The 18,870-nt window shown below is 48.1% G+C and overlaps 3 protein-coding genes across 3 annotated transcripts in view; all 3 read left to right on the top strand.

The window, feature by feature from the left end:
* LOC141916928 (uncharacterized) overlaps positions 1 to 18,870 on the top strand; it is a 118,087-nt gene that overhangs the window by 40,891 nt on the left and 58,326 nt on the right. The gene's annotated exons all lie outside the window — the stretch shown is intronic.
* LOC141916951 (rho guanine nucleotide exchange factor 18-like) lies at positions 10,452 to 12,613 on the top strand. The gene is made up of 4 exons (XM_074809952.1): positions 10,452 to 10,833; positions 11,243 to 11,334; positions 11,636 to 11,809; positions 12,477 to 12,613. The coding sequence occupies exons 1-3, from the start codon at positions 10,724 to 10,726 to the stop codon at positions 11,752 to 11,754; spliced, it is 321 nt and encodes a 106-aa protein (XP_074666053.1). The 5' UTR covers positions 10,452 to 10,723; the 3' UTR covers positions 11,755 to 11,809; positions 12,477 to 12,613.
* LOC141916950 (rho guanine nucleotide exchange factor 18-like) lies at positions 15,515 to 17,167 on the top strand. Its single transcript, XM_074809951.1, is given in 3 exon segments — positions 15,515 to 15,966; positions 15,969 to 16,027; positions 16,720 to 17,167. Coding segments are annotated over 3 exon segments (939 nt in total). The 5' UTR covers positions 15,515 to 15,524; the 3' UTR covers positions 17,158 to 17,167.

Below are 18,870 nucleotides of genomic sequence, written 5' to 3'. Positions count from 1 at the left end.
TTGTTGTCCTTCCAGGAGCAGCCAGTTGTGCCTCTACCACAGTGGGGCGAGGGATGGAGTCGGATGGGGTCAGTGGTTGGCAGCTGACAGCTGCTTTTTGTTTCCACCTGCTCCCCTCTTCCCTTCTAATGAGATCAGGTGCCAGGGTGCACTAGGAAGACTTTTCAGTGTGAGAGGAAGTCACAAGTGGGGTACTCAGGTCCCTGTTTTCATTGTTGGCAGAGAGAGGCTGCTCAAACCAAACCTGCACCCTCTTGAGCTGCTCCTGTAACAGACCTGGTAATGGGAAACAAAAGCTCTGCCGTGAGGCTGACAGCTCCAGGTTGGGTGGGTCTGTCCTGCAACGCTGAGCCTTGAAACTCAGAGATGCTTGTGCTGGTGGTCACTGAGATGCAAACCTGGCTGTTTCTGGACCCCCTGGGGTGCCTATCTTTTAATTTTTTATCCTCATTTTTGTTTTTTTTTTAATGTGGTTACTGTCTTGTCTTCTAAAATCCCAGCTGTTTTAAATGATACCAGTGGCTTGGCAGATTCATTCTTTCAGGCCTTTGGTGCTCCCTGCACAGACCGATCAGCGTTTATGATCAACCAGTCTGATTTCAGGAGTGGCTCCGCTCCTGCTTTGTGTTTTGGGGCCATACGCTTATTACAAAGCTGTTTTTTCATGAGTGGGAAGGTTTCTCTCAAGGCGAATCTGCAGGAGATGTTTGGGGCTGGTTTCGTTGCTGGCTCTTTGATTCATGGTAGTTCTTGGGATGTGTGAAGGGTGGGAAGAGGTTCAAAGGAAGAATCTGAAGAGCTCGTTTAACAGTTCAGCTTGGAAAATGAAAATCTGCCCCTCTGCTCCCACTGCCGAAATGTGATGTGCTGGGAGTCACATCCCACTTTGCCTTTTTTCTTGATGCCTGATCACATTGTAACTTCCTCGCCCAGCAGAGCTGGTGCCTTCAGGCTGCCCCAGCACCTCTTGGCACAGCCCATGTGCTGCAGGGAGCTGCACCCGCTGTCCTGGAAGTGGCGAGGAGACCAGCTTGTCCCTTCAGTGCTTCACAAGGCATAAAGCAAGCAAGCTGCTCCTTTCCCAGCACTGCCTCTGAACACGCTGTGGTGCTTTGTAGCTGCTGTGACTGTGCCTGGGGCTCCTGTGGGCTGAGGCTGAAATGCATGTCACGGTCTGGGTTTGTCCCTTCCCTGTGTCCCACTTAACGGCTCTTGGTTTTTTAACCTTCCTCTCCTTTGCTTCAGGTCACAGAACCAGATGTTGGTGTTTGAAAGTGCCCTGCAGGAGAGGTACTGGACCTGCTGGGGCTTTGGATGACCGATTTGCTGTGAAGCCAGGAGCCAAGGAGACCCGTCCCACTGCAAATGGAGCTGCCAAGTGATGCCAGAAGCTGCAAATGCCAACCAAGCTGTGGTGGACCAGGTAAAGCACATGAGGGTTTTTTTCTTGGCCTGGAGAAGTTGGAGGGAAGGAGCACTTGTGGCATTTAGCGTGGTCCTTGGAGCTGACCATGGGAGGATCTTGCTGGGCTGTGGGTGCTCAGGTATTGCCATGGTTTTAAATGCGTGAGATGCCCAGTGGTAGAGAGCTGCCATGTGCTTGGGCTCTGAAGGAGGCTCTGTGCCCTCCCTGGGTGGAGGAGAGGAGGGCCTGGTGCTGCCCAGCCCGTGGTGCCCTGTGGCACTGGGTGGGATGGAGAATGCCGTGGCAGGACTCTTCCAGCTGAGAAGAAGAGCTGGGTGTGGAGGAGGAGAGACTGACCCCTGCTCTGCCTCTGTGACTGTGAAAGGCCACTAAGCCCTGCTCCTACAGTGTGCTGGCACTGCAGCGTGTTTCTGCCCTCAATATGGTGGGGACTTAGGTGGTTTTTAGCTGCCAGAGGAAACACAAGGCCAGGAGAGTTGGGATTAAGGTAGAGTGAGCCCCAGAAGTACTGAAGCATCCTGTAACTGTGTAGGTGATCAGTGCCCTTGACAACTGTCCACTTTCTTGTTTAGGCTGAGATGCCTAAGGGCAGTACCCTGCTGAGTCAGGCCTGAACCTCCATCCAGAACGGACCCATCTTCCTGTGGCATTGTCTCCTGGCAATCACAGCCTCACAGTTACTGCCTTGCTAACCTCCATGTCAGAGATTCCCCTTGAGCTGTGATTAACTCCTTGAGGCTTGTATATTTTCTTCAGCATTTCCACAAAGACAGCTGGCTGGATTAAATGGTTTCATAGTATTACAGAAAAAGAAAATCTAGGAGGCATTACACTTGTTGGGGCCAAGGACTTTGCTTTATTTGAAAACCCAATTTACTCTTTTTGGATTTTCAGAAGCTAGACAGTGCCTGTGCTGTGGCTTTGTCTCGGAGCCTGCAGCAGGGCTGTCGGGGGATGCAGGCTCATCGTGCCCTTTGTCCTTCCGGCACTGCAGCAAGAGAGAGGTTAATAATGCCACACGCCTGCTGCTGCCCTTGGCTGTACGCTCGTGTGTTTCTGCAGGAGGATGAGAGCTGTGTCAGCAGCATTTCCCAGGGGATGGGGGAAGGATTTTCAGCTCTGTAGAGCGGCTCCCTGCATGAACCAACAGTTCCCTGTGCCTCTGAAGAGAGCAGGGCCAGCAGCCTGCTTCGGTCAGACCCTGCTAGGATGGAGGAGGGTGGCTTGTCTGAAGTGCTGAGGGGGCTGGCTTGCTTCTGTGTTGGGCTGTGTGCCAGCGTGATCCCCTCTCCATGCCCTGGGCTGCTCCACATGTGTCCTCTTGGAGTCAGAAACGCAGGCAGCCAGCTGAGAGCCAAGTGTGAGTTGGGAAGGATGGCTCCAAGCTGAGCTTACTGGTGACAGCTGGATATTGTGCAGGAAAACAGAGGGGAGCTCATGGGGCAGAGAGAGTGTTGGCAAGGGAAGAGGGGCTTGTTGGTCCCTGAGGGAGCAGAGGTGGGTATGTCCAACCCCAGGAATGGAGAGGGGGCAGCGATATAAACCCCGTACATCCTCTGAGTCCATGCTCCTGAGCATGGGGGGTGGTGTCAATTTCAGCTTCTGGGCTCTCTTTTTGAAAGCGTGGGTCTCCCCTGGGGGCAATGCCTGATTGTCCTGGTTCAGCTAGGATAGGGTTAAGTTTCCCCAGCAGTGGGGGGTAAGCTCTAGCTGGGTTATTCATATACCATGCTGACGTCAGGTCCTGGCGCCATAGCGTGGGAAGAATCGGTGAGCGCGTGGGTTTGTGCAGCCGTTCCTCTCACTGCTGTATCTGTACATACTTTGCTCTGTTCATTGTTATTACTGTTGTTGTTATTGTTGCTGTTTGTTGTGTTGCTGTTGCACCGTTTTATTAAACCTCTCCTTATCTCAGCCCCGGAGCTTTGTATTTCACTCCCTTTGTGGGGGAGGGGCAGCGGCCGCATGGTCTCAGACCCCAGCAGGGACTAAACCACCACACTGATGCTTCATTTTGTGGCTGGCCTGCAAGCCTTCTTGGAACCGATAAGCCCTGTCCTCGGGAAGAAGCCTGGAAGAGGCTTGGTCGTCCCTCCACTTCCCTGTCTCAGCTGCACCCGTGTACCTGGGCAGGGAGCTCTGTGCGAGGGGGGGTCTGTCTGAGGACTTTTCCATCTCCAGGCATGGTGACGCCCAGGACTGGGTCAGAGAGCGGAACGGGGTCAGCAAGGGACTGTCTGTAGCCGCTGCCCCATGCCGGGGTAATGCACCCGGGGCTGCGGCTGTGCTGGAGCCGGGCGGGTGTGCTGGAGGCGGTTTCAGGGGCTGCTTGCTGTGCTCACTGGGGGCTTTGGGCGCTGAGCATCCCTGTCCACTCTGCCCCCGTGTCCCGGAGATGCCCCCACCCCTTGTCCCTGCTGTTGCCATGGCAGTGTTGGGGCTGGCCAGGATGCCCAGTTGCCCTGGCAATGGGGGGCAACAGCCCATCTGGCAGCAGGGATCCCCATGGCCCCCACGGAGTGGGAGAGGTGGGGGATGCTGGGGGGGTGGTGGCTGCGTCCCCTCCCTGGCCGAAAGCCGGAGGGCGGCTCTGGGTGCCGGTGCTGCCGGGCTGCTCAGCTGCGGGCGGGGGGGGCTTGGGAGCGGGGCGGAGCAAGGACCGGGGCTGCGGGGGAGCTCAGAGGCGGGGGGGGTGGGGTGGTGGTGTGTGTGTGACACCCCCTGCCCCACGCCACAGGGCTGGGGGCATCCCTTGTGCGAGAGGTGGGTGCCTGGGGCAGGGGGGTGCCCGGGGCAGGGGGCCCTCGGTCCTGCCCAACCTCTGCTGGCAGTGTGCTGCGCTCGCCCTCCTGTGGGATCTGTGTCCCTGCACGAAAGCTGCTTTTTTGGGGAGGATCCGAAGGGGGAGGTTACTCCTGGAGCACAGGGTGGGGGGTTCTTGTGCTGGGCGAGAGGCACCTGGAGGCTGCAGCACTTTCCATGTCAGGAGCTGGGAGCTGGAGCCCCTTCTGCCCCCCAGCGGAGCCGGGCAGGGAGCAAGCTTTGCTCCCGGAGACAGAAAGTGCCGGCCTGTCTCCCTTTCTTCCCCCGGGCTGCGGCTGTGAGTGCACCCGGGCTGTGGGTGAAACGTGGAGGGGACGGGGGCTGCCTGCCTCGCCGCCGCTGGCCTTGCCCGCCTTGGTTTGCACAGGGCCTTTGGGCTGTTTTGGCCTGAAATCTGTTTTGCACGGTGTGTACGTGAGGGCTTAGCTTACTCTTGCTCTGTCTATACAGTGTTGTGGATGCTGAGGATGAAAAATGCAACAGCTGGCCTAACTGCAAAGCCAACTCCCCCTCCCTGTCCTTTCCTTGCATTTGAAATCCATAGATGATTTTCTGAGAAGCAATTCCTGCATGCATCCAGGGAAAGGAGTGGTGGGCTTGGCAGTGCTGGGTTTATGGTTGGACTTGATCATCTTAAAGGTCTTTTCCAACCTAAATGGTTCTATGAAATGTGGTCCAGATGCCAGAAAAAGAGTAAATAATAAGGAGTTGCAAAGTTGCCAATCCAGGATAGCAGGGATCGGATTCTGGGAAAGGGAAAATATGCTGTAAATACTTAAGGCAGGAGCCACAGCAGTAGGTTATAGTATGTGGAGCTGGGGAATCTCCAGCAGACCCTTGGAAAGGATCTTGGTCCATCTCACTGTCAGCTGACAGCTGAAGTTCATTAAATAACAGGAAGGTGTAACACTGGGCTCCTATTCATTCTCTCGGCTATGGTCGAGCTTTTGTAATAAATTGCAGGATGACAGTACAAAGTGATAAAATAGAGAGGGGCTGTGTGGTGGTTTAGGCCCTGCCAGGATCCGAGACCACGCTGCCGCTGCCCCTCCCCCACCCTACAGCCGAACAGGACAGGGAGTGAAATACAAACCCCGGGGCTGAGATAAAGAGAGGTTTAATACAACAGTGCAACAGCAACAAACCGAACAACAACAAGAACAGTAACAATAGCAATAACAGTAATAACAATAAACAGAACAAAAAATGTACCAATACAGCAGTGAGGAGAGCGACCGCACACCACGCACGGTCACCAATTCTCCCGCGCTTGGGCGCCCGGACCTGACGTCAGCATGGTATTGAATAACCCGGCTAGAGCTCCCCCCCCACTGCTGGGGAAACTTAACCATATCCTGGCTAAACCAGGACATAATCCACCCCTTTGTTCTGTACCATCTGCGTCACGTCCAGCTGCCATTTAGCAATGAGCATTAACAAAGAAAAATTAACAAAAGCACAGTATAATTCACGGTGTGTTTTCACCCAAAATCAAGTCCCCTTGTGGTACGCGTCGGACCTCTCCATCCTTCCGCATCACCCACCAGGTGCACCCCGGTCCTTGAGCAAAAGCAATGCCGTGGATGGGTTTGCCTTTGCCTGACGCAGGACTAACCCAGACCATTTTTCCCAGCAGATCCCTCATGCGCACCACAGGGACTTTATCCCTGTCTACAACACGTGGAAGTTTTGACTGAGCCGGGCCAGCTCGATTGGCAGATCCTCTTGTGTTGACTAACCAAGTGGCCTTTGTCAGATGTGTGTCCCAGTGTTTGAAGGTTCCACCCCCCCATTGCTCTCAATGTAGTTTTTAACAGTCCATTGTAGCGCTCGATCTTCCCAGAGGCTGGTGCGTGGTAGGGGATGTGGTAGACCCACTCGATGCCGTGTTCTTCTGCCCAGGCATCTCTGAGGTTATTTCAGAAGTAAGTCCCATTGTCTGACTCAATCCTCTCTGGGGTGCCGTGTCGCCACAGGACTCGGTCTTCAAGGCCCAGCATGTTGTTCCGGGAGGTGGCGTGGGACACTGGATAAGTTTCGAGCCATCCAGTGGTTGCTTCCACCATTGTGAGCACGTGGCGCTTGCCTTGGCGGGTCTGTGGCAGTGTGATGTAGTCGATCTGCCAGGCCTCTCCATACTTATATTTCATCCATCGATCTCCATTCCGCTGGGGCTTCACCCATTTGGCTTGTTTGATTGCAGCACACATCTCACATCCGTGGATGATCTCTGCGATGGTGTCAATGGTGAGGTCCACCCCTCGATCTCAAGCCTACCTGTATGTTGCATCTCTGCCTTGGTGGCCCGAGGTCTCATGGACCCACCGGGCTATGAACAGTTCACCTTTATGCTGCCAGTCCAAGTCCACCTGATCCACTTCGATCTTAGCAGCCTGGTCCGCCTGCTGGTTATGTTGATGTTCATTAGTGGCCCGACTCTTGGGTATATGGGCGTCCACATGGCGCACCTTCACAACGAGGTTCTCCACCTGGGCTGCAATGTCCTGCCATACTTCAGCGGCCCAGATGGGCCTGCCCTTGCACTGCCAGTTGCTCTGTTTCCATTGCTGCAACCACATCCACAGGGCACTTGCCACCACCCACGAGTCAGTGTAGAGATAGAGCCTCGGCCACTTTTCTCGCTCAGCAATATCCAAAGCCAATTGGGTGGCTTTCACCTCTGCGAATTGGCTCGATTCACCTTGTCCCTCAACACCTTCAGTGGTTCGTCGTGTGGGATACCACACCGCAGCCTTCCATCGTCATGTTTTCCCACAATGCAACAAGACCCATCAGTGAACAGGGCATATCGCTTCTCCTCTGGCAGCTTGTTATATGGTGGGGCCTCCTCAGCACGTTTCACCTCCTGTTCTGGTGACATCCCAGAATCTTTGCTCTCTGGCCAGTTTATGATCACTTCCACTAATCCTGGGCGGTCGAGGTTCCCTATTCGAGCCCGTTGTGTTATCAGCGCAACCCATTTACTCCATGTGGCATCTGTTGCATGATGTGTGGAGGGAGCCTTTCCTTTGAACATCCATCCCAGCACCGGCAGTCGGGGTGCCAGGAGGAGCTGTGTCTCAGTGCCGACCACTTCTGAGGCAGCTCGAATTCCTTCGTACGCTGCCAGTAGCTCCTTCTCAGTCAGGGTATAGTTAGCTTCAGAGCCTTTGTATCCCCGGCTCCAAAAGCCTAGAGGTCGGCCTCGGGATTCCCCATCTGCTCTCTGCCAAAGGCTCCAGGAAGGGCCATTCTCCCCGGCTGCGGTGTAGAGCACGTTCTTAATCTCCTGCCCTGCCTGGACTGGCCCGAGGGCCACTGCCTGGGTAATCTCCCGCTTAATTTGTTCTAAGGCTTGTTGTTGCTCAGGGCCCCATTTAAAATCGTTCTTCTTGCGGGTTACGTGGTAGAGAGGGCTCACAATCAGGCTGTAGTTTGGGATGTGCATCCTCCAGAACCCCACAGCGCCCAGGAAGGACTGAGTCTCCTTTTTAGTGGTTGGTGGGGCCATGGCTGTTATCTTGTTTATCACCTCCATTGGGATGTGGCGACGCCCATCTTGCCATTTTATTCCTAGGAATTGAATCTCCCTTCCAGGCCCCTTAACTTTCTGTCACTTGATGGCAAAACCAGCCTTCAGGAGGATTTCAATTATCTTCTTTCCTTTCTCAAAGACTTCCTCAGCTGTGTCCCCCCATACAATGATATCGTCAATGAACTGCAGCCAGAGCTCCCTCCCCACTGCTGGGGAAACTTAACCCTATCCTAGCTGAACCAGGACAGGAGCAAATGCATGATTTCAAAACTGAAATACATTTTTAAGTTAATATCCCAATTACGGTTAGCTTAACAATGTACCGAGGCTTTTGAAGTAGAATTGGTCCTACTAATAATTAATAGGAAAATAATTATCGAACGTAATCACTGAAGATGCGTAAATGTCAGGGAATATGAATGTCTAGTTAAAGTTTAACAAAATGTGTGTAGGTGACTATATTACACAATTCTTGATGAATGAAGTGGATTTCAAGAGCAGAGGCGATGTTGCGGGGCCATGTGGGAGGGCAGTGGCTGCATCAACACTTCCCTCCACCGATGGGCCTGAAGGGAACCTGTCTGCAAGCTAAACTTGAATCCAAGCCAGCTTGACATCAGGGAGAATTTTTTCTATTTCCTTGGGGCGGAGGGGGGGGGACGGATTTTCGGCCTACAGTTTGCTCCTTTGTCTCAGGAGGAAAGGGGTTTCCATTGACAACTAGTCGTTTGTTGTTTTGGCATGTCTTTTAACAAGCTCTTCATTTTCTGATGATAGGTGGACCTTTATCAATGCTGAAATAGCTAATCTTGTTATTCTCTACGTAGTTTTAGCAAGAGAATAATTTTGATACATTTTTATCATACATTTGCAGAGGCACATACATTTGAAATTAGGTATAGTGCCTTTTGTTTTGTTGCCTGGGGTGCAGTAGTGGTAGAAATATCACAAATAAGAGAGAAGTTATGGGAGGTGATTGTGGATTTTTTTTGTGTGTGGCAGTATTCTGCCACTCAAAGTGCAGTATTCTGCTCTTACTTCCCACACTTGTGGAAGTTGCATAACATCTTTCAGGTCTGTGCACTCATTCTTTCTCTCAGTCTTGTTTTTATATCTTTATTAATTTATTTATGTTTAAGGCCAAGTAAGCATTTTGCTCCTGTTCTCAGAGTTTTACTGTAATTATGGAAAACATTTATAAGTGAGCATTTCTCTGTGCTAGCCAGGAGCCTTAAAGCAGATCACCAATCTTGGCGCCAGGCGCGGGTGATAGTTCTGTTTGGATGAAGAGACCTTAAATCATTCGTCCTCTGTGCTTTAAACATAATCAGGCTTTTCCCTAGCAGATACGGTGTTCATCTTCCCAGTTTTGTTCTATTTCTCTTTTAACAGGCATGCCTGAAATACATGGGAAGAAACAAATCCTGGTTTCCTTTACTGAGTTGCTGGTGTCCTGCTTCTGCTTTTGGTAAAGGAACTTATTTTGTAGGTGGGCAGAAAGACTAGAAAGTATTTGACAGTACCAGTTGTCATTCTGTTTTCTCAAGCAGTAGTTAGGATAAAGAAAAAAAGAGATTGGATTTTACTGTGCTGTTAATGGTTTTATGCCTTCTGGGTGAGAGAGGGCTGCTGCAGTTCCTTTATCTGGAAACAGTTCCTTTGTGAAGGTAGAAAAGTGGTAATGCTCTGCTGGTGGTGACACTCTGATGCTCCTGTGGTGTGATTTGAACTTTCCTGTAGTTCCTTCAGCCCCTACTAATACTCTGTGCAGAAAGGCAGTTGTTCCTCTGGAGCCCAATAAATTGCTGCCGCCTTGAGTGGTATCAATCTTGAATTGTGAGGCATGGAAATAACCTCTGCAAATATGAGGAAAGCAGCGCTGTGGTTGAGCAGGGATTAGGCAGAACACTGTTAGTGCATTCAGGAGTGTCTGTGTGAATTGCATTATCAGTGATTCTGAGTCTTGTTCAAAATGCTTGAGTATTTGGTGTAAAATCACTTCTGGGACCCAGTGGGAATCCTCGGGTCTTTAAATTGATACATGCTTTAATACTCAATCAGGTACCAAGACCTCTTGTTTTTGAAATGTACCTTCTTCATTCCATGTTTTAGCTGTGGTTGACGATGACAATGTCAAAAGTGTCATGTGAAGAGGCCATAGCAATAAAGTTACAGTGTCGTGATGTTATGGCTCATGGTGGCCTTGTATAAGTAGGAAGATGGGGAGCTAGGAAGCACAAACCCTAAAGAATGTATATAATGTAGTGCAATAAATTATATTTTGTTTTGCAGGATGTAAAAGAATTTTAAATATAACCTCTGGTATATTTGAAATAGATTTTAAGGCCTAGTGAAACGTGTTCGGGACTGAGCGATCTCGTCGTATTACCAAGGCACCGGGGTGCTGCTCAACAGGCCTGAAAAGTGTTCTTAGCCCGCTTCTTGGATAGTCCCGACCCAAGGCTGCTCTAAAACCCAGTCAAGCTAATCCTATGGAGGCACTTTTAACAAAGGATGATTAATTGACTAAACACAGGGGGGTTGCTAGATTAAGAGAATTTAGGATATCGAAACTGCTCACTCTACCTAAGCTTTTCGTAGAACATCTTGGAGTCTTTCTCAGAATTGTGTGAGATAATAATATCATAAATAACTAATAACTAAGAAATGATGAGAATCAAGAACTAAAAGGTTGAGTGGAAACTTACAAAGACTTTGGACTTAGGTAATAGATTTAGAAATAGTGTATAACCTGCCTGAGTCCTTTGGACATTGGCCACTCACTGAGGTGTTGGCCCAACTCTGAGTTGTTAATAAAGCAAACCCAGAGATACCCATGTCTGGTCATTATGTTTCTTCCTTGAACACAGGACTCTAAACCACGAGTTACCTCATTGCAAAAGTTGATTGTAAGAGAGGTAGCTAATGAGGAAAAGGCAATGTTTTTAATTAGCGCTTCCTTAAAAGGACCCGAAATGTATGAAATTCACACAAGCTCAAAAGAGAAGAGGAATTCCTGGATGACACACATCCGCAGAGCTGTAGAAAGGTAAATGATGAGTGAAAGTGGGAGGGTTTGATTTCTTGCTCATCTGTCTTCTCTTCACAAGACTCATAGGTATAAATTTATTGTAAAAATCCATTTGACTATCGCTAAACTTTCTTTGTAAGACTGAAGCGTGCGATTCTGCGTTCAATGGGAAGAAGCCACTCATAAAGATGCAAAAAAAAAAAAAAAAAAAAAAAAAGCAGCCAAAGACTTTATTCTGCTTTATTTTTAAAAATAAACAAAAAAAATGATTCACTGATGTCAAATGCCAAAGGGCTTTGGATAAGGGAGGAAGATTGACTCACAAGATACACCACATCCTAGGCAAAAGCTTCAGGTTGAATCCTGAGATGGTTTTAAGTTCTCTAATGTGCACATCAACCCTCTGTCTGTCTCCCGCTTTGCACAGCTGTCCTGATGAAGAAGGAGGAATGTTTCATGAACCTGGAGCAGAGAAGAGGCTGGCTGAAGCAACAGCTGCTAAGTTGAAAGATTTTCAAGGTAATGACCTAGTTATATATTCCCTGAACTGCTTCTCAGCATCATTTGTGATTTATGAGTGTCTTACTCTTTTAAACATGATCAAGTTTCTCCTTCATAAGTCTTTCAAGGTAGTGCAAGTTTATATAGAAATAGTTAAGTAAGTCTAATAAGCTTTGTATGCTCCATGAGCTTTCCCCTTACCTGTTAATTATATCTCTGCGTTTGATGCTCTGACCATAAAATGAATAATAATGTTCCAAATGGAACATTATACTGACAGGGATTAGGAAGGCAGAACTGAGTTTGTTTCTTCCTTTAGAGCGTTTGGACATGAAGGACGACCTGATTATGCAAAGTCTAACTGAGAAGCAACAGTTTTATCTAGAAATATCTGAAATGAATGGGTTTGGAGACCATTCCCAAGGATCTCGGATCTAAGCTACTTCTTCGAGGAGATATCTCAGAAAATCTGCAAGGAGAGGTGATTTTGAAGGTAAATGCACTGTGGGAATGTGTCTGCGTTCCCTCAGGTGCAGGGGTGGGGATAAGCACGTAGGATCTAAGTACAGGTCCTGAAAATCATCCTGTAGTAACATAATACTTGTATGTAACACTGTTCAGACTTCCTTATTCTCAGAACCAATCTGCAAGACAGGTAAAGTGCACTGGTGTTTTTAGGTGGAGGACCTTCTCACACCTTGGATTTTTTTATTTTTAAGGATCAACCAGTGGAGTCTTAGGGTGAGTCTATTCAGATGAGTAACTGAGTGGTCTAATAATGCACCAGTCCTGAAATATAATATTGTATTAAGGTTATATATTAAAATAGCCTATCTAAAGAATAATATAATAATATAATAAAGTATAAAAGAAAATAAGCACAAACATAATTTTTATTTTGAAAAAAACCCCCTAAACACTCAAGGCTCGCTAATCTAACTTGCAATCGAGGAAGAGGTCATCTTTATATGTGCAATACGAAGAGCCTGTCGTAAAGAGCTAGTCATGAAGGGAAATTCATCTGTACTGCAGGAAATTTCTCAAACTGCCCGATCTTTTAATGTACTTGATGGTTGAATTCTTTTTTTAACTTGTTAGCATGATGCACTTGTCTCTGCACAGACATGGCTGTTTACATGACATGCTCTCCTCTTTCCTAGCTGAAATCTCCAGAACCTTATCTTCACTCACTTAGGCAGTGGATCCTGTCAGCCTGAGGATTCCTCTGGGTTGGGACTCCCCAGGAGAGCAGAGACCTTTGGAGGATATGACAGTAGTCCCTCAATTTCAAATAAAAGTAAGAAAGGGACCCTTCAGCATTCTTCTGAGCTGCTTAGCTCTTTACTGTGTTTCTCTGCACAGAGAATGAGATAAGAACAATGAATTAAGTGAAGCTCTGATTTAAGGAAGCTTCACCAGGCTCTGAAAGGAGGATGAGAGCGTGTGTTGAGTGTGTTAGCCTGTTGTATCTTTTGCTTCTGATACCAACAGCAGAGAGCAGAGTAGGGCTCTCGGTGTTATGCTGAGAGCATTTCAACCCATACTTCCTAATTATCACAATTCCACACAGAATTTTAATTTTGTTGAAAAAAATAAGCTTGACCTCAAAACCTAGGAAATTTAAATTCAGCTGCCTGTTTTTATTATTGAATCTTGAAAACTTTTTTCCGCTTTCTTTTGTGTCTGCACAGTCACTAAAGGGTCGCTGAATCCTTAGATAATATAAATTGTCCTTTTGCCTCAGATGATTCATCAGTTAATTAACGAAATGAGTGGAAATAGTAGATACTATTTATCTCCATTTTTGCTTTATGCATTTATTGAGAAATGGTCTTTCTTTCACTGGTTGTTAAGCTCTAGAATACTTTCTGTTGTCTCTGACAGGCTATATGTCTGTCACACTACAGACATTTCATACACTATGGTTTCCCTCTACCTCCTTCCACGCTTACAGTGGTGCTGCTTTGAATAGAATTTTTCTACTAACAGGTATTCCATATTACGAGCTTGCAACTCTGGTAGCCACAGATGATCATTTTCATGCACACATTGTGGTTGCTTCACTTAAAATAGTATAATGTAATTTGAACTTACTCCCCCTGTTTATCTTAACCCACTCTCCTCAAGTTTTTATACTTTTTTGAGCAGTGCTACTCGTCACTATTGTCTGCTCTTCCACTTGGAATCAGCATGGAGAAGCCATGCAGTTGCATATTGGTTCTAAGTTCAAAGTCACAATTTTTTCCTGTTTTCTCTGTTAATACAAAGAGTTTTCACAGGCCCAGTGCTGGTGTGAGCTACTCATACTTCACTTCTCTTTCAGCTGGTATCTTTAGGAGGAACAGTGGTGGTGACCAGAGACAGTGGAACTGGAGAGGCCCTGCAGTGAGTTCAGATGTGCAGCTCCACAACCTCCCTTCTGATGCAGAGAAGGATCTCAAACCATATGTTTGCCTTATGCGTGATATAAATGCATTTCCTCATGTTCCTCTTCATACTAGTGTTGACAGAACAAATCTCACAAAGTTAAAAGTTGTAATAGCTGGTAGGGTGAGAGTGTAACAGAGTTCTGTCAAATTACTCAATTGAGGATGTTTTTTGGGGCAAGCAGATAACTTAGCACTTGAGGTGCATGATAATTTGGTTTTATATCTGTTCATTTGATGCTGTACCATTAACACTAGCTTTATCACCATACAACGGCCTCTGATTTAAATATTTTTGATACGTGTCCTTCAGTGTACGGGAGCAATCTCTGCTCCAGCCATAAACGCTGTTCCCTGATGAGATGAACCCTTCCACCTTGTTCTGGCAGCACTTCCAACGCCAACAAGTGTCTCTAGCACAGGTGTTGGGTTTGTCTTTTTTTACAGTGCGATGTGACAAGGCCAGCTGACAGCAGTGGTCTTCAGCCCACCATAGAGTCTTGGGTATGTTATTTCTGCTGGTAGGAAATCTAATGGCAAATACCCATATTATAATAATAACATGCAAAAACAAAACAAACAAAAAAACCCACCAAAAAACTCAGTATTTTTGTCCGTGGAACCACAAGCACAGTAGCAGCCTGTACCTTATGACTCAAACACATTATGAATGCAGAGGTGACAGTCCCATTAGAAAGCACAGGTGGGTTCTGGGTGTGTAGACACGCCATTCGAAGCTGGCTGACTGCTGCTCCTGCATCTTTGGAGGGATCGCGTGGTCTCTGCTCACTGACAGAACTGGCCTCTGGATCTCCCGCGAGGCACTACACTCCCTGTGTAGTGATTCAGCGCTGGAGCATGGGAAGAAGCGATCATTAAGTGGGTCATGTGAAGAAAACATGATGAAGATTGCTCCCTGACATCCCACTGAGATTTGCTGGGCACTGATTTACATCACTGCAAGGACGAATACACTGACATTTGTCGTGCCGGCCAGTGGCTTTACTGGCTGTAACTGTGTTAGAGCACTCTTACAGCCCTGCTTCCGTTGTGTGTATTGTTGTACAGATACCGCTGATTATGTTCACTGTTTAAAAAGAAAACAGAAGTCTAATGCATCAAAGCAGAGCTCTGTTCAAGTGTCTAATGTCTTTTTTCCCCTCCCCCTGCCTCACCTCCCCTGCAGCTTGTCCAGAGGATACAAATGCTGTTACAGGTGCTCTCCAGTCTTCATGTAAACCACTATTTACTATCCAAGAGGTTTGTTAGGCATTAAATGTAATAAAATTTATGCAGGTGTGGAGATGAGCTGCGTTGAAAATATCCCCTAAAGCTAGAGTGAAGTGCAGAATTTAAGACCCGAGACTCCAGGAAACAAACTCCGTGTCTGGTATTTTGAAGGAAGTGTTAGATCTCTTGTCTTAAGTAACTGTTTCCTTTTTCCGGCTCACTTAAATGAAATTCTTCTGCTACTTGGAGCTCTGTCTGCTCTCCATGCCCACTTCCTCTTAAAGTTGTTGTTGATATACACATGTGTATGTATTAGTTGTTTTTACCGTAACCTTGTAATCAGTGATATTGTGACTGATTGGATTCAGAGTAATAATTCTAGGAGCAAGAAATGTTAATTTTGCCATAGGGAAGCATAACTTATTTGCTCAGCCATCTTCAGTATCGTGTCGGTCCCGATGGGCGGTACAAGCTGGAAGTTAGATCTGCTCCTGAAGGCAGAAGTCTCTGTGATTAATCTGGTAGATGCTGTTGTCTTTTGTTCAGCTGCGCATGTTTTCTGAACCCATGGGTTTCATGCTGAATTTCTTATCTCCCCTCCAGGCAGTGATATCTCAGCAGGACAGCTGCATCGAGATGCAACGAGCCACCATGGTAGACTGGGAGAAGCAACACCGGCTGCAGCCTACCCGAGGCAATCTGCTGCTAGAGCAGGAGAAACAGCGGAACTGCGAAAAACGGAGAGAACTGGTGAATGTGCAGAAACTGCAGAGGCAGCTGGAGCTGGAGCAGCAGCGCCTGGAACGGGAGAGGAGTCGGCAGCAGAGGGCATTTGAAAGCACAGAAGCTCAGCTGCAGGAAACTCGGCAGCTGAGAGAGAAGTTGAATCAGGGGAGGGAAGAGCTCGAGAGGCAGCGAGAGGCCTGTCAGCATGACCTAGAGAGGCTGCGGGAAGCTCAGGGAGCAGTCAAGAAAGAGAAGGAGTGTCCAGATCAGTCAGGAAGCTGAAGAAGCAGAACACAGTGTCAGGCACGTTCTCCCCAGAAATGGGACAGGTGAGGAATTCATTTTCTTGGAGTTTTACTTCTGTTAACCTGCTTGCCCCTTTCTGCAGCGCTAACCCATGTTTGCTGTTTGCCGGGCTCCTTGAACCGACATCTGAAATAGCTGGTGACGGCTACTGTCAGAGACCAGGGCTTGGCAGCTCCCCACTGTCTGTGAAATTCCACCCAGACATTTGGTAATCAGAAATTTTTTTAGAAAGATAGAAACAGAGAATAAGTGATTTTTGAACGTGGCTGGCTGAGGATTTTTTTAAGTACAGGAACTGCCCTATGGCAGGCAGGTGGTTGCAGGGGTGCTGCCTTGATAGCATTTTGTACAGTTGATTCTAAAAACATTTCTTGTGTTTCAAAATGTGAAGGTTGGGGTCTGATTAAACGGGCTCATTTGTTACTGTCTTAAAGTCCTGCTTTCCGTCCGTCCTGCCATCACCCAATGCAGTGTGCTTCTGCGTTCCTTTGCTAGGTGCAGTATTAAGCAGTCTGGAGCTGCTGAGGCTCTCTTCAGTGTTCAAGAACCTGTAATCTTGCTCTTCCATTTGCCAGCACACTTTGGGCTTCATCTAACCTGTTGCATTTTTCACTAGAAAGTGCTTTATGTTTTCAGGGCTGAGGTGGTCTCTCCTCAATATATCCGAGAGAGTGAAAATACCCGTTCGACTTAGAATGCCTTTTTCCTCATGTAGAAGCAGATGCTAAGTCATTCTGTTAGCTTCGGTGGAGAAGGGCTGGAACCATCTGCACCCGTCCTGAAAGCCTCTGTGCCAGCGAGCGTCTCCGGGATGGATTATCTGGAACGTCTGGACGTGGCTCGTAGGGACGGTACCACCCTGGAGAACCACCCCCTTCCTGCGCTGAGGAGTGAAGGGCCAATACATCTCCTGGGTGCAACTAATCAGATACAGACACCAGCTGCAGTCCGGCAGCAGATTCCTACTAAATTGGCCACTTTTACAAAAGGAAGCAAAGAGAAAGGTGGGAAGCACAAAGCATCTGGGAACAGGGAAGAAAAACAATACAGCTGTCAGTTACATTGTGCAGTTACATTGGCAGGGATTTTGTTACTCCTTTCCTCTGGGTTTTTCAATTCTAGAAGTAAATTCAAACTTTTAATTAGACTTTGATGCCTCCAAACTTTGCCAGTGGAGAACTGCGTGAGCCTTGTGGTGTTTGTGTCTGTTTAGAATGCACCAAGCCGCTAAGTACAGATCTCAGAAAAAGGGTAAATAAATCACAAAATACATAATTAAAGCACCTGCCACTCTTACAGCTCAGCCTTAATTCCACACCATCACACACTGACAATAGTCACTGGCGGTGTCTGGGTGGCTTCTGCAAGCTTGAACTCACCACCAAGAAAAAAGGTTGTCTTTTATTTTACAAATAAGGCACTGGCATTACTGCTCATGAGCAATCCACAGACATCCCCCACTGTCTATTTCTGCTATTTCCTGTATTAGCAGGAACCTCAAGAGCATTTCCAGGGCAGGCCAGGGGCACCAAGTCACCTATATCCAGATCTGCCGTAATCTCCCAGATCCCATAAAGGGCCACACCACCTGCTAGATGGAGCCCCTGGATAAAACAAGGGAGAACTGATTTCTGTGCCCCTCTGCCACAAACCTCGGCCAAACTGCTTCAGTCCTGAGGCCCAGCACATGTGTATCTGCTGCTGCCCAGCTGCAGAGGGCGGCTCCTTCAGACCCAGCACCTCATGCCCTTTCAGCTGGGTGCTCTGCTTTGAGCTCCTCATCCATCAAACAGGCATCAGGACTCTTACTTTCCTTGGAAAGTCTTCCAAGAGCCAGTTAGTGCTTAAAATTCAGATCTATTATTTTATACAGACTACAGAAAAAGGCATTTCCTTCCTTAAAACGCTACTCTGGGACCAAAGCGAGGCCCCAGCTGCAGCCCAGGACTGCCTGACAGGCTGCTCAGCCTGCTGGGCCAGGTCGCACGGCCTGGCCTACGGCAACGCAAGCGCTCCTTGCCCCCACCCCATCCTGCCCTCTCGGCAGGCAGCTTCCAAAAACTGTATCCCGAGAATTGGAGACAAGGAAAAAGATGCCCTGAAACACGGAAGGAGCATCCTGAACTGCTGCTGGGCCTTGGGAACACTCTCCTCTGGACTATCTGGCCATCCCCAGGGAGGGCACGTTGCAGATGGAAATATTAACCCAGTAATGATTTAGCAGCAAATCAAGATTTATTAATGACTAGCAGCACTTAATCATTAACCAATGTAAGGATTTACAAAATAATTCAGTAAAATACATTATTATTCGAATAGCCACTTCACTAGAGGTTTGAAAGTGAAAAGATTCACACTAACTTGCTATAAGGTATCCTAAACCAGAATACATATATATGTCTATTCATAAACACTGTAAGATGTACAAACACACGCTTCCTCTCCCCAGAATCACCCCATCTCTCCCTTCAATTATCTCTGGCGTGTGGCCCCTCTCACATCATCCCCCCTTAACCACCGGCAAACCCTGGTGCTGGAATAGCCACAGAGGACGAGTCGTCTTCTCTCAGGCCGCCTTCTGCCTGCTCTCCCGAAGCAGATCTGGGGCCTCACCTTCCGGTCAACCTCCCCAAAACAAAGCAGCCTCTAGTCGCATTTCTCTGGGGCACAGCCCTGGTGCCTCAGAAGCCTCAGGGGCCTTGACAGCAGCTATTCCGCTTTCAGCGGGAGCCTGCCCTGGCACCCTCGGGACCAGGCTGGGCGCTCAGCTGTGTGCCTGACGTCTGTCCACACAAGCCAGGATGCCAGCAGGGAGCTCCCACGCCTTTCACCAGCTTTGAGGCTGCTGTTCTTCAGGCCACTGCTC

The sequence above is a fragment of the Strix aluco genome, chromosome 32 (assembly GCF_031877795.1).
Source record: "Strix aluco isolate bStrAlu1 chromosome 32, bStrAlu1.hap1, whole genome shotgun sequence".
NCBI classification, from domain to species: Eukaryota; Metazoa; Chordata; class Aves; order Strigiformes; family Strigidae; genus Strix; species Strix aluco.
This window is presented reverse-complemented; position numbering and strand designations above follow the sequence as displayed.